Raw genomic sequence first — 24276 nt, 5'->3', positions numbered from 1 at the left:
CAGGATTAGACCCATGAAAAAGGAAAGAAAGAAGAAACTAAAAGCCGGTAACAATATTAAACAGAAATCAGAAAAAAAAAAAGACCAAACTCTGTGTGCACATATATCTCAACACACACACAAAATACATAACAAAACTAGAAAGAATGAAGAAAAAATAATTACGTTTTTAACTTTTCCTGAGAGAAACAGCTGCCTGAAAGCACCTCTCCTCTCCCGGCCCGAGATGGGCTGGCGGAGCACCACCCCCCAGCTCTGCCCACCGCGCTGGGGGTGGAGGGCGCCGGGAGGAAAGTCCCCCCAGCAGCGGCTGTACCACCCCGGAGCCGGTGCCTCCCGCGCCGCCAGCGGCAGGTGCCAGCCGGGCGCGTTGTTGTCTCTAGGTTCAACCTCAGGTCTCCACCTCGGCAGCCAGGCAAAGGGGCTCGGGCTGCCGGCTCCGGCCGAGGGGAAAGTCCCCAGCTTCGCCCTCCTGCTCCCCCCACGCACACCCCCCGCGGGACTGGGCAGCACGTCCGCCCCGGCCCAGGCCCTCTTTGGGCCATTCGCCGGGGCCAACTCCGCTGCCTCACCCACGTTACCAGCCTGCGCTCTAGACCTGCGTTCCGCCCAGGGCGGCACAACCAGCCAGGCTTTGCCCCAACGCCGACCCCGCCGGCCGCGGAGGAGGCCTGCGCGACTGCCGCCCTCACCGAAGCGCGGCTCCGGGGACGGGCCGGGGGCTGCCGACGGGCCAGCGCGCACCCGGCCCTCGGCGCCTGCCGCTCCGCGGCCTCGAGTGCAGCAGCGCGCCTGCCCACACGGGCGACGCCGTGCGCACGCGCGTGCGGGCTATTTCCCCCCCCCCCCCACCGCGCCCGCCCGGCGCGCACGCACGCGCAGTGCGCCCCGGCGCCGCAGGTGCGCGCTCCCTGCCCCTGCGCACGCGTAGTGCTGGTGGCGGCGGAAACTCCATCCCCCAGCATGCCCCGGGAGAGGAGAGGGGGCGGGCGGTGACGTCAGCGCGGGCGGCGCGGGGCACGCCGGGGAGGAGAGCGGCGTCCTCGAGAGCGGCGGGCAGGTAGGGCGAGGTGGGTGCGGGCCGCGCCCGGCCCGGCCGGGCCCCGCGCGGGCGCCGGCGCCCCCTGGAGGCGGGGAGGCGCGGGGCGGGGGGAGCCCGCAGGCCGAGGCGCCCCGGGGGGCTGCGGGGAGCCCGGGGAGGGCGGCGCCGCCGCCGCCTGAAGCCGTGGGCCGGGCCGGGCCGGGCCGGGCCCGCCTCGCCTCGCCGCCGGCCGCGTCCGGCTCCCGCTACAGCAGGTGCGCGGCCCCGGCCGCCGCCGAGCGGGGCCTGCGGGCGGCCCGGGGCCCGCTGCTCGGCCCGGCCGGGCCCGGTTCGGCCCCGCTGCTCGGCCCGGCTTTGAGGTTGCACGACAGATGCGTACGGCCGCCAGGAGAGCCGCTCGGCGACGGGGTGGACACGGGAGGGGCGCAGACCCGCTCCCTGCGTGACCAGGACGCTCACTGACATCGAGCCCAGCCTGCTGTGAGTCTCTCTGGGCCTGCGGTGCTGACTAACACCTTCCCCCCTCCGGTGCTAACGGACCGCGCGCCTCCGCCTCACACACGCCTCGGACGTGCTGCAAGTGCGTCAAAGGGCTGAAGGTGCACGGACCCTTCTTGCTGCGAGCGTTTGCTTTCTGGGAACGCTCTCGTTGAGCCAAAAAAAAAAAACCCGCATATTTTTATGCTTGTTTTGTAAGCCTCAGTGAATTATTTTGATAAACGCTGTAGGAAGTCATAACCCAGGTTTTCCAGCTTTATCCTATTGTTTGAACCCCTTAATAAAACAAGCGAAGAATTACAAGTGAAATACAAGTTAGTTTCATAACGCATGCTAAAAGCTACAGAGTGGAAAGAAAAACTACAGCAGGAAAATTTTTGGAATAGAAGGAAACAGAACTTAAATAACATGCACCGTTTTATAGCTCAGTCCTCAGCTAAGGCTTTCTCTAACGCCCTTCTCTGCGTCAAAGGAACTGCCTTGGGGATGTCTGATATGCAAAAATAACTAGCTGTTAAGGAAACTTCTATGAAGCCATGACCAAGTATGAGATAAAGATAAAAGTGCGGCTCTTAACAGAGTTTCACGTTACTAAGACGCGCGGTGGCATTCTGATAAAAGGGTTTTAGACATTAAAGGAATGTCATATAAATCACCTTTCCAAAAACTAACTAAAAACTAAACACAGTCCCCTCCTCCGTTTTCCTTTAATGAAAATACATGTTTTAAAGGTAACTTTTAATGAAACTCTTATGAGCTGTTGTCTGTGCTGCTACTTCATCCTTCCCTAAGCAGTCTTTTGACATAAGTCCAAAGAAAATAAGATTAATAGATCCAGTATTCTATGCCTCCTTTAAAAAAATCATTTTAAAATACAGATTTTCATCCTTCAGAGGAATATTTCTGATCCACATGACAATGCCCAGGCTTCTATTTCCACAGCTGAGATATATGCTAAGAATAAAAGGAAAATGTATTCAGTGCCAGCAATAGCAAGCAACTGGACTGCCAATGCTCCCCAGGTGCTATGTATACGATGAATTCGTTGTGCTGCCCAATCCAGGGAGCCAAGGATCAGATCCCAGCTTGGTACTGGATGGAGATGCTGCTATACCACTGAATCCGTCCCTGAAATGTAGGCTGTAAAGAATGGTGAATTGGGCTCTGGATGACAGCTGATAAATTTAAGTGATGTTGTTCCCAACCCCTTATGAACATAAAGAACTTTTCTTCATTGCAACTTCCACTTGAGCAAATGGTAAACTGAAATACACCCAACCTTTCTATCTGAAATGCTCCCAAGGATGAAGCAGGCAAACTCAACAGGGAAGTGAGAACGCTGTGTGCATGCAGCCATTATTCCGAAAAAGCTGGTAGTTCACAGCTCCCTGTGACTGTCTCTCCATTTTAAAGACTAACAACTTCCTTACTCCTCCCGCCCCCCCCCCCCCGTGTTTTCTCTGCATTTCTTCTAATGGCTAAGCGATGCAATAGCAAAGGTATTGAAACCCAATCTACTGCATAATAACTTAATGATGTGAGCGCTATTTTGTTCCTTTTGAACGGATGACTGCTTTAGCAGAGCTGCTGGGATCTGCTTCCTACTGAGAGATGTGAGGATGAAGGAGCCTAGATTAACATTGAATGGCAGCAACAGTGGCATACAACTGAACCAAAATGCAAGAGTACGGTCAATGCTGCAAGATGATGAAATGAGCAGAAATTATATGCAATTAGGCTAAGCCCAAGAACTAATAATGAACACTTAGAATACATATTTTTAACAAATGTTTGGAGTTGCTTGTTCTTTATTGCTAATAGCTGCTAGAACACTGCCAGATTAAGCTGTGTTTCATTTGCATGCTGAAGCAAGATGCAGCACGGCAGAGGTTAATGACTTATACTGGCAAAGAATATTAGATGTGTATTTTCAATATGTATAGTCATTCACAAAACCAGTGGAAGTTGACAAGTCATTCTGTCTAGTTTCACTTCCTGGCAAACATATGAGACCTTGAAAACTTATTTCGGCTATCCAGAAAAGCAGATTAAAACAACCACATTTATTTCATTTGTATCTGATGTCACATCTGAATGTAGGTCTCCAGAGGTGATATATTAATGTCCTAAAGCATTGCACCATCTGGTACCTCTTTTGGTGTGCGGAATTTGAATGCTTAGTTTAATCTCTCTGGGCTTCAGTAAATTATGTAAACTCGGCAGTGGGAGATGGGCACCATGAGGAGATGATTCAGTCGTCAGTATCTATTGGGTTTCCTTATTGCTGCCATTACGCTTTCAGTTCTCCTTATAAATTTTGCAAGTGAATAATTCATTGCACTAGAAGCTGCAAGGTAGTTTTGGAATTTGCCCACTCTGAGATTAGCTATGATTAATCTACCCTTTCCAAATGTGGAAAAGCCGAGTAGCTTTCTTTTTTCCAGGGTTGGGTGATAAATCAGAAATAAATTGCTTGTGTATGTAACTGCTGAAAATGAAATAAATCACATTTCTTTTTTTCTTTCCGGACAGGATCAGAGCACCTTGGAATAAATGTGAGATTTTGCACTGGCTGCAGCTGCCTTGGAAAGCCATGGCTACTGCTCCTCATCTGAACTCGGATGCGCTCCGAGAGGTCCTGGAATGTCCCATTTGCATGGAATCCTTTACTGAGGAGCACCTGAGACCCAAGCTCTTACACTGCGGGCACACGATCTGCAAACAGTGCTTGGAGAAACTCCTAGCAAACAGCATTAATGGGATACGTTGCCCCTTTTGCATCAAAATCACACGGATCACAAACTTAGCTCAGCTGACTGACAATCTTACTGTGCTGAAGATCATAGACACCACAGGACTGAGCGAAGTGGTGGGTCTTCTCATGTGCAAGGTTTGCGGGAGAAGGTTGCCTAGACACTTCTGCAAGAGCTGTAGCTTGGTTTTATGTGAGCCATGTAAGGAGACATCACACATGCCCCAAGGGCACAGTGTCATTGCTATCAAAGAGGCTGCTGAAGAACGGAGGAGGGAGTTTGGGACAAGGCTTGCCAGACTTCGGGAGCTCATGGGGGATCTGCAGAAAAGAAAAGCATCTCTCGAGGGTGTCTCAAAAGACTTGCAATCAAGATACAAAGCAGTTCTGCAGGATTACAGCAAAGAAGAGCGCAAGATCCAGGAAGAACTGGCCAGGTCACGCAAGTTCTTCACCACCTCTTTGTCTGAAGTGGAGAAGGTAAATAATCAGGTAATGGAGGAACAAGCTTATCTGCTGAATTTAGCAGAAGTGCAGATATTGTCTCGTTGTGACTATTTTCTTGCCAAAATAAAGCAAGGAGATATAGCTCTCTTGGAAGAGGCAGTAGATGAGGAAGAGCCAGAACTGACCAACAGTCTCCCAAGGGAGCTGACGCTTCAAGAAGTTGAACTCCTTAAGGTGAGCCATGTGGGACCACTGCAGATTGGGCAGGTAGTGAAGAAACCTCGGACTGTTAATATGGAAGAGTCGCTCATGGAAACTGCTGCATCCTCATCGGCATCATTTAGGGAGCCTGACTTGGTGCAAGACGAGGCCAGCTGCACACCAAATTCCTCACCAGCAAAGCCAAGGATGCCTGAAGCAGCAACCAGCATCCAGCAGTGTCACTTCATCAAGAAGATGGGTTCCAAGGGTAGCCTGCCAGGGATGTTCAATCTCCCTGTCAGCCTCTATGTCACTCTCCAAGGAGAGGTACTTGTGGCAGACCGCGGCAATTTCCGAATCCAGGTTTTTACCCGTAAAGGCTTTCTGAAAGAGATTCGCCGGAGCCCTAGTGGAATTGATAGCTTTGTATTAAGTTTCCTTGGAGCAGATTTGCCCAATTTGACTCCCCTTTCTGTCACCATGAACTGCCATGGCCTGATAGGTGTGACTGACAGCTATGATAACTCTGTCAAGGTGTACACCATGGATGGCCATTGTGTGGCATGTCATCGGAGCCAGCTAAGCAAGCCATGGGGCATCACAGCCCTGCCTTCTGGGCAGTTTGTAGTGACCGATGTGGAAGGGGGAAAACTCTGGTGTTTCACAGTGGACCGTGGGGTTGGGGTAGTCAAGTACAGTTGCTTATGTAGCGCAGTGCGCCCCAAGTTTGTCACTTGTGATGCTGAAGGGACCATATACTTTACTCAAGGGCTGGGACTTAACCTGGAAAACCGCCAGTATGAGCACCATTTAGAAGGAGGCTTTTCAATTGGCTCTGTGGGTCCGGATGGGCAGCTGGGACGCCAGATTAGCCACTTCTTCTCAGAGAATGAGGATTTCAGATGCATTGCTGGGATGTGTGTAGATGCCAGGGGAGACCTAATTGTTGCTGACAGCAGCCGTAAAGAAATTCTGCATTTTCCTAAAGGAGGGGGCTATAATATTTTAATCCGGGAAGGACTCACCTGCCCAGTTGGTATAGCCATTACTCCCAAAGGGCAACTGTTAGTGCTGGACTGTTGGGATCACTGCATTAAGATCTACAGTTACCACCTGAGAAGATATTCCACTCCCTAAAGGCGTTTCTCTAGGTAAAGCCCCTTTTGTCATTTCACGTTCTTCCAGCCTCATTGCAATTTGCCAGAAACCATTGTCAAACTTTCAGGTAGATTGTGCCATAATCCAAGGGGGTTTGGCATAGAGACCATTATATTTTGTGTTTAGAAACAAAATAGCTTAGGTGGTGATGTTGTGGGTTGTTTTTTTTTTTTTTTTTTTAATCTGTACAATAAAAAAAGAACAAGCATGAGGAAAAGAACGCTTTTGGAGTATCAGTTCGGTGTTAAATGACTGGTCACTCCATAAACCTCTTTGCCTCCTTATGCCACATCTCTTACTTCAAGCTTCAACCATTGTATCTTTCTTTGTGCCATAAACACTGACTGACTGCTCTAAATCACTTTCCCTTAGAGAACTTAGAGAAGCAATCCTCTTGCTGTGGTACTTGCTAGGAACTCGGTAGCAGTTGTCTGGGCAACTACTAGAGAAAGCAATTTCTGATTGCAGCACTGCATAAAACAAAATAGCCCTCTTAAACTGCACAAAGATGGAGCTTTACTTTCAAACTGAAGAGCGAGGTTTTTCTCTCTCCATTGTTCTGGTATTCAGGAGATCGCCCGTCGTGCCATTTGTGAACCCTGTCTGTTCAATGTGAAGTGAGTACAGTGCAATCATGGGAGACTGAGCTGAGCCAGAAAACTGCCCTCTGATGGCAATGGGATTTTTATTACTATTCTACTAGTTAAAAGGGGGGTTAAAAAAAAAAAGGGTGGGGGTTGGGGGGAAAAATAGGGTAAACCTACTGTTGGTATTCACAGGTGTTTTATTATGAAATGTATCTTGGAAACTGTCTTTGGAAGGCATGTTTGGTATCTGAAGCTTCATGTGGGAGGGGGGAGGAGAGGGAAGCAATAGGGGAGTAAGGCTGGGAAACTGTAGTAAACAAGATTAAATGCAACATGCAGTGTATTCACCTGCGCTTCACTATCCTGCATTCCAGACCACTGTATTTCCTGATAGGTTTTCACCCATTTGCACTTTGCATGTGAAAGCTACTTTCTCTTGAGATGGGGATAGGAGGGATTCTTTCTCTCTCTCTCTCTTTTTTTTTTCTTTTTTTTTTTTAAATACTTGGAAACACTTCCATTGGTGCATTGCCTTTTTCTCTTTGTACAGCAAAATGCTACATTCCTCAGCTTTTTTTATGGTAGCAGCAGGCACCAGAGTTCATGTTCATCACGGCTTTGGGCCAAATGAAGCACAAAACTGCAGCTGTGTGAACGAAGGCCCCTGCAGTGCTACTCTCCTGGCTGATAAATACGTACCTCAGTGTGGTGCTGCTCGCCTAGAATAGTTTATTGAAGAAAAAACACATTTAAATAGGACACAGTGGTAGAGTGTTAATCTGCCACAGATAATAGTTATACTGCAGTGCGTTTATTTGTTGCTATCAACAATGTAGTTGCAAATTTTGGGGCACGATAGACAATATAAAAGCTGATTTTATAGCGGCTGCCATGCTACAGCAAATTGTTTGCTATTTGTGCTACCACATGTATGCAACAGGTGATTTTTTTTTTTTAAGATGAAAAAAATTTTTTTTGTAGTGAAAAAGCAAAGTAAAACGGGCTTCAGAGCAGTAGCTACTCCAACCAACTGCTTGGCCCTTAGAGGGTTTCGGAACAAGCAGAACTCTTTTGGGTCGATTTTTATTCTCCCTCCCGTTCTGTTCAGCCAAAAAGGGCCAGCACAAAAAAAAGTCCAGCTGTGTGATGGAGTTGCACCCTGACCAAAGTAACGTCCTATTTCTGTTGCTGTAATTTGCTGGACAAAGCTTGTGGAGCAGGTGCTAAGAGCGAAGTATTAGCACAGTAGATGGTGGAAGACACTGAGGGAGTCCAAGGGAATTTAAAAATTCCCCTTCTCTCCTCAGCTGCTCTGTGTATTTACTAAAGCTACCAACCTCCACATAATTATTTATATTCTCAGCTTTTCTCTTTTTGGGTGGGAGGGGGGAGTTGCCTAAGGTGTGTAACAGCAATTTGGGCAGCCGATCGCATCTTGTATGTATGTTTTTGGGAGATGACTACTGTTATTGGGACCATCTGCAGTTAATTGCATTGTAACTCAAGGCATTTTTTCCAGTATTATGGTAATGGCAGTTCCTCTCCTTCTGATCTCCTTTAAACATCTCCCCTGTTCCTAAGAACTGCTTCAAGCAGGAAGCTACCATGGACCTGAATAACTGAAGCAATATTATCTATGATAATAGGTACCTCTGTCACATTCTGTTCCAATGGAATTTTTTTGCAATAAACGCCACACTACTAGTCAGAATGTTTCCTGGAGTGCTTAAACGGACATAAAGCTGGCCCAGTAAACTGACTGTGCAGTTGGTTACCCCAGTCTATTGCTGGTTACACAATTTAAACAACACCTTTGTCGTCTGTTTCTCGCTCAGAGATTCAGAGAAAATAATACCACTTTGTGATGCTTTTGTGGGCCAAGGTACTGGGATTGGTGCCTGTGTCTTTAGCCTACCGCTGTTGTTCTATTCTTGGGTTTCAGGCAGAAAAAGGAAAGAGAAGAAAAATTGTTGTCTTCAGCCTGGGGTGTGCACTTTCCCTGACAAAGCTGAACGGTGACTATGAGATGATTTTGTAGTGCTGTATTTCTTGCAGTGGTACCCCTACACAATGTTGTGATCATCTGCCAAGTGAGATGAAATGGAGTAATTAAGAACTGTGATGAAGCAGTTTGGCTTCTGCTCTTTACCTGGAGAAGGAACGTGTCTGGTTATAAGTATGTGTTTGATTTTTAAAGATTGTGTAATAAAGGAAAAATTGATCCAATTACAAGTGCATTGCAAACGGCTCATTTGGTTATTAAAAACACTTCATCTCCTCCCTTTGGTGGCAGATTGTTTTTTATGGCCAGTGGGAATTAGACTTGCTAGTGCAATAGCTCCAAGACCCCTTTCATGCTGTCAGGATGTGGAGGATAAATCTGATCTCTTTGGCAGGTCTAACGTAACTTTATCTAACACTTCTCTACCCACCTCATAAACAAATACTAGAGTTTCTTATATCCATTCACACCGATAGTCCCATGAGGCCAATATCTTACTTCTCACTGTAGCCGATACCTGATGTTTAAAAGGCCTGGTCAAAATTCATTCTCACGCAGTGCACTCAGTAAACTCTACTTGGAAGCTTGTCTGAACGGCTGGGGTCAGGTTTGCAGTCCTCACACGTCACTGACTCATTTAGGCACTTTCTGGCTCTGTTTTGCTCCACTATAGAGATGACATATTTTGTTAACAGAATTCACAGGGCTGGTACCAGGGTTCACCTTTTATAGTGGATAATTTTGATAAATACTGCAAAAAAAATCTTGTTAGAAACCGCATATTTACATGAAACCAAAGGAGAGCTAAACAATTTGCCACTCAGCTTTCAAAGACACCAGTTTGTCATCAGGGCGTGCAAGGTCTCTCTTTCTGTTACCCAGCTCAGTTTGCTGATCTGGGTGACGGCTTTTATTACTTGTGCTCATCTCAGATGATCTGAAGCAGCTCTGTAAACAGCTATGAGTTGCTAATTTATCAAATGTATACAGTCCTTGCAGAATGACTGCTCTGCCAGCACTGCTAGACCTACCCTGCCATTTTATGAAAAGGTATGATTTCTTCGCATAGAGGCAACCAAGCCCTGAACATTTGTTCTGCTCTGAAAGCAACAGCCACAGTTTCAAAAGGGATGAGGGGGAGAGACTGTTTCTTAACCAAAGGGGGCAGAGCTACAAAAGTAAAAATAAAGCCAGATGCTTTGAGTCTTTCTCATTGTATAGCTTAAGTGATTTTTTCTGGGTCATTACTCAATGTGAGGATTTAAAGTTATTTCATTTTGCACAACTAATTACTCTCCTTGCCTGGCAATTCTGGATTACAATGAGCAGTGCATAAGGTCATTTAGCAGACTGTTTCACAGCACATATTTTAGTCTAAACTAAATTTCACAGCAAGCAGCGAGACTCTTTTTTCCTCTTCTGAACAAAAAATGTCAAAATCTGAGGTTTTAAAACGAATATAATGATAGAAACCACATGCTGTAAAAGTGTTACAGAGGTAACGTAGTAGTTATTTATAGGAATAGATCTCAAGGACAGTGAAATTCTATATGCTTTACTTCTGACCAAGGAGAGCGAGGTATAAGGGAAAGGCATGATCTCCTTTAATAGATGCGAAGCTCACCTTACAGCTCTCTTAATGCAACTTACTGTGTCTAGGAATTGGAAACTAAAGGTTCCCATGGACTAGTTCAGTCTTAACTGTGTTATGGTGGTGCCAGACAGAAAGGGAGACGAATTAGACCTTGGAAGGACAGAATGGTCCCATAGATCCTACTCTCAATAATATGGACTGCTATTTTAGCAGAGCTTTCTAGGCTGTATGCTTAATTTGGCTTATATTTTATAAAGTTCTTTGTCTAAACTGCTGAGTTCACAAGAAAGCACAAAAGCATAAACGCTGTAAGGTAAATGCTCTTAAAGGTAAATGCAACCAGTGACGTATGATCCAAGAGAAGCTAAGCAAATACAACTGTGCTGGGCAGACTGATGGGCAGAAAGCCTTAGTGCAACAGGACGTGTCACAGTACAGCCCCTCCGTGGGCTACTCCGGTAAGTGATCCGTTTCTGAGAGGGAACGCGGTTTACGTTTGTTGCAGCCGCTTCCCAAGTTCAGTTTGTTGGATGCCCAACTTGGCCAGGTCGCCTCGGCCGGGAAAACTCTAGAGATCTGCTGCTCATAGGAAATGCAGGAAGAACAAAGAGTCGCTCCCCGAGGACCTGACTGACTACTGCAACGTAACATTTTGATTGCAACAGCCTCTGAGTCGCCACACGCGCACAGCACACATGGAGCACATACACACCATGCTTCTCCAGGCGACCTACTGCCAGTTCCCGCCGTGGCGCAGGAGGGAGGGAGAGGAGCTCTCTCAAAGGAGAGGAATGTTCTCAGGAAAAAAAAAAAAAAAAAAAAAAACTTTTCTTTTTGCAAGTTTTCCCAGCTGGAGAACAGAAGTCTCCCACGCTGAGGCTCAGCCAGTCTGCACAGCGCGAAGGAAAAGCGTTGTCACTCAAATACGTGACGAGACGAGACCCTCTGCATTACTGCTGATAGCATCTCCGTTTTCTCCGAGTGCGGGAGCACTTACAGACATTTATCCTGCGTTTTGTGTATCTCAGTGGGAATGAGTGAGCTAGAGCGGCTGCTGGAGATCTCTGCCGGGACTGTCAGGTTTTGCTATTAGAGCAGCCCTCTCCTTCTCTTAACCAGGTTCCCCTTTCCCCCGGCCAGCCAGACTGAGGGGCCACACAGCAAACAGGCCTCTAACACACCTCTGTCGGCGCAGTCCTTGGCAGGTGCGTTTGCTGGATGTAGGCACCCCTCTCTTTCGTCCCGTCCATTTTGTGACGGTGTCTTAAATGCAACAGGAGGTGGCACGGGGCATCACGTTTGCCCCAGCTGCCAAATGAAGACGTCCACACAACTGGTGCAAGCTTGACGAGGTGCCATCAGCGTTAAGCGCTAGCATCACTGATGGAGAAAACCCACGCAGGCTCCAGTGAAACGGATCAATGGATGGGTCGGTCTCCAGGTCCCCGCTCAGAGGCCCCTCCGATGAGTCTCAGGGTTGCTAGGTTATGTAGCGCCAGAGCCAAGCTGGCCCTAGAAAAGGGCCTTTCATCACGCTACATGAAATAAAAGTAGGGTTTGGTTTTGTTTGCTCACGGGCTAACTTGGTTTCCAGAGGGGAGACTGGGGCAAGGCAAGCGTCCAGCCTGTGGACGGAGCTTAGCACTGTGTGCAAGGGCTCCGCAGCAACTCCCCCCCGCCTCGGCGCCCCTCTGACGCTTGTGCGCCTGCAAACCTCTGGGAGCAGGGAGGGCGGCTTCGTCCCCGTCTGAGACGCGGCGCCCCTGCCTCCCAGCACTCCCCATAGCGGTTCCCGTTTGCAGCCGGAGCAAGGGGGGGCTACGATGCTCCTCTCTCCCCCTCCCCAAAGCGATCTCCCTCCTGCTAAATTAAGGCTGACTGGGGGAAGCTTGCTTTCGAGTTGCCTGCCTGGCTCCCGTCCGCAGCGCAAGATTTGTCTCCGCCGCCGCGCACACCTTCTCTGCTCGCAGAAGGAAGAGCTCGTTGGGCGTTTCTGCCGGTAGAGCAGACGGCAAGCACCGGAGGTGTCTGCAGCATGCCCGTCCCAGAGCGGTGGGGAGTTCAGGCAGGGAAAAGGGGCGAGCTTGCTGCTAGCCCTGGAGTGAACCAGATCCGTTTCCCTTCCGCGTGGCTGAAGACATCCATATGCAAACACCTACACACGCGTCAAGGGCTCTGGTGACGGCTCCCTTCTGCAGCCTGCGAGCGCAGCGCTCAGGCTCTTCCAGCATCGGCAGAGGGCCAGCGTCTGGCCCGGCAGTTTACAAGAAGTCAGACTGCCAGCGGCGCAGTTTCATGTTTGAGACAATGTTTTCAATTAGGGCTCGACGCACAGATTGTGCACTTTATTGGCAGAGGCCTCCTCCCGAGGCCTGCGGATTGATTTATGAAGTTGATTAAAATATTAAAATAATTTTGTGCGATGCTGCAAACATGCCACAATGTGCATTTTTATCATTTTTTGGTGCCGTTCCAATTAGCTCAAGACTCCCCCCCTCCTCCCCCTCCTCTTTTGGTCTGCTTCGTTCCCTAACAAATCACAGTTATCCTGACTTTATTGTTGTATTTATTAGAGATGATGCATATGCGCGTTCTCTGTGCAGTTCTGAAATGGGCTGGCCAGCAGCAGGGAGCACGACGGGCCAGAGCGGTTTCTGGGTTGAGGAGGTATCCAGAACTGTCTAGCTAGAGCTATTTATTCAGATCCTCCTTATGTCACTGGTAACTGTGGGGAAATCAGTGGAGGAGCTGGGAATAAAATCCATCTTTCTTCATCAGCAAGATCTAGCTCTTAACTAACTGTGGTTTTCTCCTGGAGAGAACCCTGCATTTCCTCTGACTCCTTTCTTCTTTATCCACAGAGCCACACAATCTCCTAGACGCTTTCAAGAGTCGCAAGCATCCTCAATGTGTTTCCAAGAGCACTGCTCTGGCCATCTAGGAGAATCATTTATAGCGCTTGTCCCCTCCATCATGCCAATGGCCTGGAAAGTCCAACCTGCCAGAGCCCGGCTAGCTGCTGAAGCCCCACGCTACAAACGGACTCACGCACAGGGAACAAGCGCAGAGACAGCAGCCGGTGCCTAAATGCAGCACAGTCACAATTTAAACACTGACATCTGAGCATTACGCACAAAATCCCTGTGTGGTCACTGGGAGGCCAATGAGTGCCCTGGTGCTTTACTCTGCACCCCTAAACGGAGGCGGGGAAGATCTGCTGAAATTGCCACCACAGCAGCTAAGCTAAACACTTGCAAACTGTACGACCACGTCCCAAATCCTCCCAGAGCGTGCGGTTGGGAAGGATGCTCCGATTATGCCCGGCACGCGCTGACAGCGCCGCATTCGGTTCTAAGGACCCAGCCGCAGCCACGCGAGAGACACGGGGTGGGCACAGCTCCAGCCGGGTGTACTAGTGCTGTGTGGGGAAAGGGGAAGCTCACAGCAAGCCTTGGATAACTGCATACCATGTACTAAAAAGGAAACTATGTGGGTGAGGTGAAGTCAGCGCGACACTACTCCACTTAAGGCCCCTGTGGTTCCCTGCGGCGCCACGAGCTTTCGCTATTGACCTCCGAGAACCGAAGCCATCCCTGCGGCACGGGCAAGGCAGGGGGCTCAGAAGCGCGAGATGCTGCACAAAAGGGTCAAGATGTTGCCACTGTTCACCTCCACTCAGGCCTTGCCACCACGCCGGTGACGCTATCACTAAGCTCGAAAGGCACCAAAGCACTGCTCGCACTATTTAGTCCCATCACTGAACAGAGTCCTCTCTCGTTTACACCTTCTAAGGCTGGAGTAACCCCGCGTCTGGATTTGAACTGGCCCCACCGGGAGCAGGAGCTGCGGCGAGTCTCCTCCCCACTGACACGTTTGCAAGGGGATTCCAGGGAACGCATCTGAATGATTAATAACATCACAGGTACGTAAACAACACACCTCCGCAACGTTTTCTCCTGCGAAATAGGGGCATTGCTATGGCAAACTTCATTTATCATTATTTGAAAACAAAACAAATGAGTGCAGGATGTCATAAATATGCTCACAAGAATAGCTGCGCTGGGTAGACAGAGAAAAAATAACTGAAAAGCACCGAGGGGGCTGGCGGTAGCGTACCACGGGCTCTGCTGGATTGCACTAAATTAGGCCACTCTCAGCAACGCACGCAAGACAGGATGAAAGCGCCTTTACAACCCCTGCTCCTGTGAATCCTACAATATGTCCTACGCACTGATAGAAACATCATAGTCATTTTCAACAAAAAAACATCAAGCCAAGGGAATATCCCAAGTTCCCTGGAGGAGAGAGATGAATTGGCAAATGGAAGGCTACAGCGATAAGGGTTTTTTTTATAAACATAACCTAATTGTATTACTTCAAAGTCCTGAAGTTTATTGCCCTGTTTAATGATGTGTCTCGTTATTTATAGTGTAGCACAATGAGTCTGCTATTGATTTAATACACTTCCTTAAAGACCGTCCTTGTCACAAGCAATAAAACGAAGCCATTCTGAGACAGCTCAATTATGTCACAGCTATATAAACCGACCCAAATCACCCAGGGTGTTCAGGGGCCACCGCAGCGGGGCTAGCAAGCGGCTGACGAGGGTTGCGGCGCGTTGGGTTCGAAGCAAGAACGGCAGCTCTGGGCCTGCGGGCAGCTCGGAGCGGCCGGGGGAGGAAGGGGCAGCAGCAGGACGGGAAGGTTCGGCTGAGGCAGGAACGTTGCCTACAGACCCGTGCAGCGATCGCATGTTGCTGGGCCTTTGGTTTGATCTGAGCCTCGGTCTGTTCCTGCGAACAGGCACAGCCATGGTCTATGCACTGCCCCGACGGAAAACAGGAATAAAAAGGGCTGCGGCAGCATTTGCGTCACTGCCTGTTTCCTCCGACTTCCTTACCTTTCTGATACTGGAGCCAGAGCTGCTGCTGGACCTTCTTGCTGGGGAAGTGGATGGTGCAGCTGAACTCGGAGCCGTACAGCGCCTCTGCGATGTAGTGCGAGCCAAACTGCTGGATGAAGGAGAGCAGCTCCTCCCGGCTGCTGTCCTTGCTCAGGATCTTCAGGATGTTTGCAAAGCCTGTAAGAGTAAAGCCTGGTATTGGCAGGTTGGCCAGGCAGGGCCGACGGTGACAGCCCTGGGAGAAAGAAGCCTCCGAGATCCCTTGCTCAGAACACATATCCCTAAGTAGGTACAAAATGCATTTCCTCCTCTGTTTCCTCAGTGCCTTACATAATCTGTTGCTAACCACAAAATATGTTATTTACCTCAGGCTGCAGCTTTGACATTGTTCTATGATTCCTCTTCACAAATAAATTGTCAGGGGTGTGACATATGTATACATACACCCCCCCTCCCTCCCAAAAGCTCAGGCCTCTTCGGCAGAACGCTAGGACACAAATCAATGCTTTCTACAGAGGAGACGCTTGGCCTTTGTTACGCAGGGATTATAGCCAGAAAAGTTGTCCTAGTGTAAGGATGAATTTATTATAGATTGTACAGCAGACCATCCCCAGAGTGAATGCTCTGGACAACTGATACCTATTTTTAGAACAGCTGGAGACAGCCCAGAGTGACTTGAGTAGTTGGGTTGACAACACTTCACTGGATGCAGCAAAGGCGGACAGGGCTGGGTGAGCGCTGCAGAGCCCCAGGCAGACAGCTTGGGACTGCCCCGGAGCAGCACCACCGGGGCCTGGGCACGCTCTCTCCCTGCAGCCTTAGGCAGGGCTGGAGAGCTGAGCTCAGCCCAGTTTCGTTGGCTGGCTGGGATCTGGGGGGCTTGCCGGGGTTTTGCTCCCTGAGGGGAATCTGCTGTACCAGGAAGCTGCAGTCATGCAGGTTGCTGGAGAACAGCCGTGCATCCGGCTGGCCAAGCGGCCTGGCATCTCCTGCCTTTTTGTGCGGGACCCGGGCTCATATAGACCGGCCGGGGTGCTGCGGACTCCTCTTACCTCCATACACAGGTTGCAGTTTTGTCTGGCTCGATATCTCTCTGCTTAGGTTGCCTGCATGTGAGTCAGGACACCAGTATTTATCCTCACTGCTCTGTGGAAATGATCTATCTTGGAGGGGCTGGTGACTATATGAGGCCTTGGCATTATTTAGAGCTGGCCAGTATCAAAGTTTTTGGTCCAGTGGTGAAACTGAAAACATATTGCAAGAAAATACGTCGTAGCTGTCACCAAAAAGAGGGTAGCTAGCTGGTTGGTTGATTGGTTGGTGGATTTTTTGAAGGAAAAGCTTTGCTGAATATAAAGGATGAAAAACTCATTTTGAGCTGACCCCAAATATTTTATTCAATTCCAGCTGGCTTATTTGTACTGGGTGTGCGGCCTTTTTGTATCAAACCCCTCCCTGCCATTTAAAAATAGGTTGGTTGTTAAATAAAAAAAGCTGTTCTGAAATAGAAAGACGAAACATTTCAGGTCGCAACAACATGTTTCAGCGTTTCTGAAACAAAATGTGGTTTATAAAAACGTGGCAGTGAAATGTCGTGAAGTCTGCAGAATCCTCCCTCCCGGCCCTTCTTCATCTGCAACTCCTTGCTTAATATGACCCACGTTTACAAATGGTTTTGGGTCCTATTTTTCAGGAATTTACTCTTTGCCGTATGCATGTATATACACCCCCACCTGAATCCTTCCCATAGTTTTGCTTATTAGCATAATCCCGTCTAGTCACACAAACTCCCTGCCTCGGTTTCCCTCCTGCAAAAAGGAGATAACGCTCTCTGCCTGCCTCGGCGACAGGGCTGGGAGCGTTAGCTACCCCCCGAGCAGAGCCCGGCGATGGAAAGCGCTAGAGAAATGCTCCGCAGGACCGCGAGCTGGGAAGGGCAGGTAGCGACGGGAGAGCCGGTGGCGAGAAGACAGCCTGCCCGCCCACGCAGACGTGCTGTCTGCTGCCGTTAGACACACAGCCCTCACCTGCCGAGAGGGTGATGGAGCTCAGCTTCACTCTGTACAGGTTGCTTCTGACCCTCCAGTGCTGCACCATGGGGTAGCCCATCGCCTCGTCGTACTTGATGTCTCCTGCAAAGACAGAGCCGGAGCTCAGGGACCGCTGGTCGGGCTGCCGGCCGCCGACACGCTCCGGGAAACGTCATTGTCACGCTTGAGCGTCTTCTTTGCTCCAAGCTTCGGGGCTACAAACGCGGAGGTAACAGGGACCTCCTCGGGCGGATCACGCCGCCGGAGTCCGTGGGCTGTCGACGAGGCTGTCGGGGAGGCGCCGCTGCTCCGAGGGAGCTCGCGGGGCAGAGCGGCGGCCGTGCCGCCGCCGGGGCGCTGCTGCGAGTCAGCTCCCAGCAGCGGGCTCGGGCCGGCGTCATGGGGCAGAGGCGCGGAGCTGCCACGCTCTTTGGAGCTGCCAAAGGGAAGCTGGAAGGGTGCTGAGAAGGACGCCGGGATCTCGGGGGGACTACGGCCGGGCACGAGGAGGGGAGACGGGGCGTTTGCTTCTGTGCTCCCCGCCGCGGGGGCTGAGCCACGCGCCGACCTCGGGGGGCCCGACGGGACGCCTGGGAACGGCTCGTACCGGTGAGAAGCTGGAGGTCGGGAAGGGGCTCCGAGAGGACGCCGCGGCACTGCTCCTCCACGGGCAAGGGGATCACCATGAGGCCGTCGGCCAGCTGGGGAAAGTCCTTGATGAAGTTATTCTCCCTGCAGAGAGAAAAAGAAAACTCCAAAGCAACGATGCAGGCCACGTCCGGGCAGAGGGGCTGAGCCGCCCTCGTGGCACCGCGGCCCGCCGGCTCAGGCGGGTGAGGGAGGTCTCCCAGCTGGGTTCCTCAGAGCAGAAGACCTGGCCCTCCACGCTTGCCCTTCCCACCACGTGCGGCCTCCTCCTACTGCAGGAAAGTTGTCAAGCAGCAGATAAATCCCTGAGGGGCCTCCCCAGCCGCTGGGTACAGCTAGCATGGATTTGACCTGGGATGACCGGCTCTCCAAAAGCAGAAAAAGCTACGTTTATAGACAGCCAAATAAAAAGCCGAAGCGTGTTGCTCACAGTGCAATTTTACCACGCAGGCGGGATCTTTTCTAGCCTTGCCAGGTGTAACGTTGTATAACGGGCCCCTAATGAATCGTTTCTAGCACAACGATGCTGGGGAAACTGTTTGGCAGGGTGAATAGGCAGGTCTCCATGAGATGCGCTTCCCCTGGTAACTGCTCCACCTCGCGCCTGTGCGATGAAGACAGAGGGGGCGGTTTTAAATATTGATCTTAGAGTCAAATGTAGGACAGACGGCTCTGAGCGCTCCGCGTGCTGAGCTAGCGGGGCATCGCCACGGAAAGGGGGACGCTCCTGCAAAATCAGGTCAGCCCCAGGAGCGCGGAGCAGACTTCAGACCTCAGAGGGAAATCGCTTTTCCCAGGCCACCCCCCGCCGCCGCTGCATTTCTCTAAGAGATGAGACTTCGCTCTAAACGACTGCTGGTTCCGTCCCCCACCTTCCCCCTTCCTTATGCCCCTCGCCTCTTCCCCGCTCCGACGGCGGCCGCTGCAGGGACCCCCCTGCCCGCCCTGCAGCCGGGCTGGAGCCCTCCTCCTGCTCCAGGTTCAGCATACGGCCCGCGCATCCTGGGAACGAGGGCCCGCAGCCCCCCAGGAGGCTGCAGCCCCGTGCAACCAGCCCACGGATGCTCTCTGCCCCGACGCGGGAAGTTCCCTTCCCGCAGGGCTGCGTGCACGCTCGACATCGGTGTGGATGGAGGCTCCTCAGGGCTGGGGAGCGCCATGAGGCCGAGCGGCCGCCGCACGCTGCGATGGCATCGGGGAGCGCACGGACTAACCGCTTCGCCCTGCCCGGGGAGCCGTCTCCTGCTGATACTGCACTTCAGCCTGCTGGAAAACTACCGCTGCGACGAGGGAGATTCACGTTTCCCGCTGACAGGTGTTACCGGGACGTGTGTCTGGCCCGTGGGGCTCTCCGTGGCAGGCTGATGTGATGATGAACGCACCAGGCATCTCCAGGAGAGCTACGGGGCTGCACTGCAGCTCGGAGGGCTGGAGCTGGGGCCTGTTTTGCAGAGGCGCTCGGCACCCTCCCTTCTCCCGGCGTGCCAAGCCTGGCCAGTGAATGGGTCGGAGCAGGGCACGGCATGGGAATGGGCAACAAAAGGTCTTCTCCCCATATCCAGACCTACGTGGGAGGGGAGACAAGTGCCCCAACAGCCCCCTTGGTTTCTCTGGAGAGATTCAGGCCCAACTTGCAAGCACTGAGAGCAGCAGGGCAGCAGAGACGCTGCCCGGGGCGGCAGGGCTGCGCGGGAGCGGGGCGGACGCTCGCCGCATGCTGAGCAGCAGCCTGCGCTCTCGCTACGCCCGGCATCTCAAAGGCACCTGATTGCGTCTCATGAGTTTCACTTTAGGCGCTGCCAGAGAAAAAGTGTTTTATTTGTCTGAGGGGAAAAACCTCTCACTCACACATACGCTCACAAATCTCCTATTGATCACGCTCCGCTCTGCATCCCCAGTGGCTAAGCGGTGATTTGCTGTTCTAAGCCCTTCGCTGTCTTAGCAATGCAAATGGGTAAGCGCAAATACTCCACGAGCCTCCGGCTGTGTGGGTGGTTGGAGGCAGGGGCTACAAAACCAGGCAAATCGGTAGGGAACACAGGAAGGAGCATATGGGTAGCTCTGCTGCTCTGCCTCAGCAGAAAAGGGAGAAAAGCACCAGTGATGCTAAATTCCGAAGCCCAGGAAAAGCAAGATGCAGCACCGCAAAATGAGAGGATGCAGCAAATCTTCCGCTATGCAGCTCCACTGGGGCCAGTCTGCCACACCAGAGGAGTGGGACCGTCCCCTCTGTGACGGGTCACTCCCACACTGTGCATAAGGAAAAAAGCGCAAGGGACGAGGGGAGGGTGTCACACCAAAGTCCCATCCAGCCTAGCATCCTACCTCTGAGAGCACCAGGAAGTGACGCATAGGGAAGACAGTGGGATGAGCCAGTGGTACCTTCCCAAGCACCCATCCAGTTTCCAAATATTTGAGCTAAGGTGTCAGGTCTGGTTACAGTTATGGCATGTCCTCCCAAACACACGCAAGCTCAGGAAGAGAAACCTGGCACTGCCAGAAGAGCTGACTCCTGGGTCACGAAAACGCCTGTCCTGTGCCCAGCTGAACAGCAGCAGTGGCTGCACAGAGGTGGAAAGGGCTCTGTGTGGCTTGTCCCTGTGCTGTCCTGCACTCCTAAAACACAGGCACCTCTCCCATTCCCTGGCTGTCAGGGAGCACCTGCAGGACTGCTCTGTCCTCCTGGCTGGGGGAGGTAGATGTTTCTTGGACGCCATTTAATGCAGGCAAAGACATCCAGGATGGACTCTGGGGCACTAGCCCTGGTACCCTGCAGTTGCAGCAGCTGGGACATCACATCTGCCCCATCACACGATTTGACTGGGACCATGCAGCCACTTAGACCAGGGCTGCGTCAGGCCCGTTACGCATTCAGAAAACCCGCTCCCTCCTAGAAACCTGTGCCACTCTGCTGCCATTACAGGGAGGCCAGAAATACCCACCACATCTTCCTGCCACGCTTCGCAGCAGAAGCTAGGAGACCATGTTAATCTAGCACGTTGTAGCCAAGAACAAGCGAGAGACGACGTAGAGAAACTACCTCCCTTCCATCAGGCCAAACCAACGTGTCCAGACCGTTTCACAGACACCTGCCCGCGTCCGGGCTCACAGGCCAGCTGTCACCCTGTGCAATGCTCCTCCGAGCGCACCGCGCAGGCGCTGGGCGCGTTGCGCTGACGCTTCTGCTCTCAGCCAGAGGAAGCTGGGCACGAGCCCAGCTTGTTTGGGGTGGAAAAACAACAGCTGCGGTGGGTGGCAGTCCATGTGCCATGGCAGCTAAGGAAGGAGGGACCTGAAAGGAGAAGCCACACAAAGCCAGGTGTGAGAATAATCTGTATGCAATGGCTGCTAGTCAAAGCTGATGCCTCTATGAAAAGGTACTTACTGAAAAGCTGTGCTCTGTGCTGCTGCTTGCTGTAATACCGTTTGCTTAAAGAGCTCTGCAATCAAAAGGTTGGGAAAAAAGAGGGCCAAGTGCACGTGCCTGTAAATAAAGGCCTGTGCATGCATAAGCATGTGTGCACGCATATGTCTACAGTATGCTGCCACATTTGCGTAAGCGGCCTTAAAAGACAGGACTTCAGGAGCAGTTTGACGACACGTTTTTGTTAGCAAATCCTTTCTGTGTCTCCTCCCTCCCTTCTGCCAACAGCAGTCTCTTCTCTTTGGTAGCAGGTCAGTGCTGTTCGCTTCCCCACCTTCAACCACCCGCACGTGCTGCTCCGTCGCCCGCGCGCCCGCCCCTGCGAACGAGGAACGAGCCACAGGAGAGCGGAGGGGAGGGAAACACCAGATCTCTTTGCTCGGCGCAGGACAGGAGAGCATCCCGTAGCCTCCGCGCGGAGCTGCCGACACGGCGCTGCCCTGAGCATCCGCACCGCACCAAGCTGGGACCTGCTTCTGGGGGCAGGGGAAGATGAACAGGGAGGGCAGAAAACGGTGACAACGACGATTGCTTCGGAAAGGGTCATCTTCCCCCGCGTGCCACCTGCGGCCCCGCGGAGGGCGGTGCGCTGCGAAGTCTCAGCCGGCAGAGGGCTGTAGCTCCTTTTCCACCGCGCCTTACTAATAACCCTGCGGCTCACAGCGCCGGCCGCCGTAAATCACAAAAAGAGTTTCTGCCAGGCTTTTGTGCTCTTTACAAGCACTGATCAAAGCCCCCACGCGCAGACCCTGACAAGCTCTGCGCAAGGAACAGAAACACACGCGAGGGGCAGGGATGCACCGGGAGGGCTGCGACGGCTCTGAATTACCGGCGTCGCGCGTGGCCCCGCCGGGGCGGACGCGTGTCTGCCTGGGTGCCCGTCTGAGGCGCCTGCGCTTCTGCGCGGGTCCAGCCTCGCGTGCAGTACATGGGTTTGTGTGAAGGTCTGTGCGGTTTCTGTGACCTCGCAGTTTCTGCCAGCTGCGGAGCAGAGGTTACTCCAATGAGACCAGGAGAGCGCCCGCGATACCTATCTGCTCTCAGCCCCTGACTACCCGGCAACAGGCACCCCCCTTCTTTCTCTTTCTCTGCCCTCCAGCACCTCCTCACTATTCACAGAGCAGATGTCTAAAACTCAGATGACTAACAAACACGCTGCTGATCTTCAACGCAACACACGCTGAATTAACTCGTTCACTCTCATCCTTCTCCTGGAAGGGATCTGCAAGTCTCTGAGGGCATTTCCCAGAAAGTCAGTTATTATGCAAAGAATTGGGGTTTTTTTTCCCCCCTTCCCTGCCCCAATCCCCAATAGCTTCCAATCTAGAGTACTTCCTTTCCTTGGGGATGAGCCAACTTCTAGATGAATGAATCTTGATGTTGAAAAAGGTCAAATGTCCCAAGGCTTCACTAACATATCTTACTGGCAGGGCGGGCTGAAGAGGAAGGCACTGTGCAGGATTAAACTAGGTTTAAAATCCCGGCTTTGACAGACACGCTGTGTAACCTTGGCCAAGTCATAAAACCCATCCGTTGCCTCAGGTGAAATGGAGATGATAGCTCTCTCCTTCGCAGAGGTGCTGGTGGGGTAAAAGCAATTAGGAACTGCAAGGTGCTCAGTTACTAGGAGGAGGGGGGTCAGGCAAGAGGAGCTTGCTGGGTCAGTATCCTCCCGTCCTTCGAAAACTTGATACACAAAACTAGAGATTATTTTGGGGAATCTGACCTTAAACAATACATCCAAGGTCACGCAATAAATCGCTGAAGCAGAGAGCTGCATTTCTCTGCTCAGCAGTGCCGGCCTTGCATCACGCAGCCTGAGGAGGCCAGGAAAGCCCTCAGAGGACGGGCAAGAGGGGCTGGCATCTCCACGCTAGCAGAAGCGTGCACAACGGCTGGGGGAGCTGCAGCAGAGCCGGAGGTCAGCGCTGGAGCAGCTAGCCTGGATGGTGCCAGAGGCACCGTGCCCACTCCCAGCTGGGGCTCCACTAAGCCCTACAGTACTTTGTCCACATGCCAGGGCACTGAAGGTCAGGGCCAAAACTGTAGTCTCTGTGAGTGCATTTTGGTCTGTGGTAGTTATAGATCAGCTAGTGACTCATATTCATCTCATTTTTCTATCAGCAACACTATTGGGTGAAGCAGCACTTCGCCTCCTAGGCTCAGTCAGCTGTGGCTTCCTCCCTTCACGCTTCATTCCTGAAGGACGCGTCCTCGAGGCTAGACTTTTGCCTGCCATCCCTTCTACAGATCCCTCTGCTTACCCATAAGATTTTCACCACAAGATCAGGCCATCAGTTCAAGTGTGGCTTCCTGCCTCCATTAGCAGTCGACAGTGGATGCACACAATGCATCTCAGCAACTGGGCAAATATATTCATGAAGGGGTGGGAAAAAAAAGGACCCCACAAGTGAATAGCTGATGGCCCGAAGCATGAGATTTAATTACCCTTATCTGAGCCAGCACAGCTACAAATGTTAATCACATTATCATCCAGTGCGGTTATGTTAAAGAAAGTGGCTATGTGAGGAGAGCACTTTCTGTACAGCTATACTATTCATGTCTGTGATGCCGTCTTCTGTGGTAAGAATAATTTATTAGTCTTCTTTCTGTCCTGCAATGGGTTGGGGAGAACAAGATGGATTTCAGGTTGCCTAATTCATCACGGCAGTGTTTGAACCAACTTTCCTTCCCAGAAGCTTTCTCACGAGGGTGGTAGTAAAGCTCAGAAGAGCCCAGCTTGCATCTGACATGGGAACATTCAGGAATAGCACCTTTTTAACTTGTAATCACAAAAAATTTGATTTAGCGTCAAAGAGAGACAGTAAAGAGGGTGTCCTATTTCCACAGTTACTTGGGAAAAGGTAAGCACACTGTAAATCTCACCCGAGACTTTGTCTCCGTGACCTCAGGCACCAGTGAATTATAAAGGCTGAACATATACCAGGTGAAGTAGCCATTACTTATGCCAAATTTACTAGTCATTAATT

General features: G+C 51.4%; 2 protein-coding genes across 6 annotated transcripts in view; one reads left to right on the top strand and one right to left on the bottom strand.

Moving 5' to 3' along the window:
- ASTN2 (astrotactin 2) overlaps positions 1–24276 on the bottom strand; it is a 433162-nt gene that overhangs the window by 131991 nt on the left and 276895 nt on the right. For all 3 annotated transcript variants that reach the window (XM_068914561.1, XM_068914562.1, XM_068914563.1), the window contains exons 14-16: positions 17822–17946; positions 17212–17316; positions 15182–15361 (exon numbers count right to left, since the gene is read on the bottom strand). In XM_068914561.1, the coding sequence (XP_068770662.1) occupies positions 15182–15361; positions 17212–17316; positions 17822–17946 (410 nt within the window). The remainder of the gene's footprint in view (positions 1–15181; positions 15362–17211; positions 17317–17821; positions 17947–24276) is intronic.
- TRIM32 (tripartite motif containing 32) lies at positions 1004–8922 on the top strand. 3 transcript variants are annotated; one of them, XM_068914565.1, is made up of 2 exons: positions 1004–1060; positions 4073–8922. In XM_068914565.1, the coding sequence occupies exon 2, from the start codon at positions 4134–4136 to the stop codon at positions 6075–6077; it is 1944 nt and encodes a 647-aa protein (XP_068770666.1). In that variant the 5' UTR covers positions 1004–1060; positions 4073–4133; the 3' UTR covers positions 6078–8922. The 3 variants fall into 3 exon arrangements, with proteins under 3 accessions (XP_068770666.1, XP_068770665.1, XP_009666470.1); XM_068914564.1 differs by having other exon boundaries at positions 1033–1070; XM_009668175.2 differs by lacking the exon at positions 1004–1060 and adding an exon at positions 1336–1522.

This window comes from Struthio camelus, chromosome 20 (genome assembly GCF_040807025.1).
Source record: "Struthio camelus isolate bStrCam1 chromosome 20, bStrCam1.hap1, whole genome shotgun sequence".
Classification (NCBI taxonomy): domain Eukaryota; kingdom Metazoa; phylum Chordata; class Aves; order Struthioniformes; family Struthionidae; genus Struthio; species Struthio camelus.
This window is presented reverse-complemented; position numbering and strand designations above follow the sequence as displayed.

Excerpts from the sequence above, each read along its gene's own strand:
- TRIM32 (XM_068914565.1), top strand. The coding sequence starts at position 4,134 with ATGGCTACTGCTCCTCATCTGAACTCGGATGCGCTCCGAGAGGTCCTG.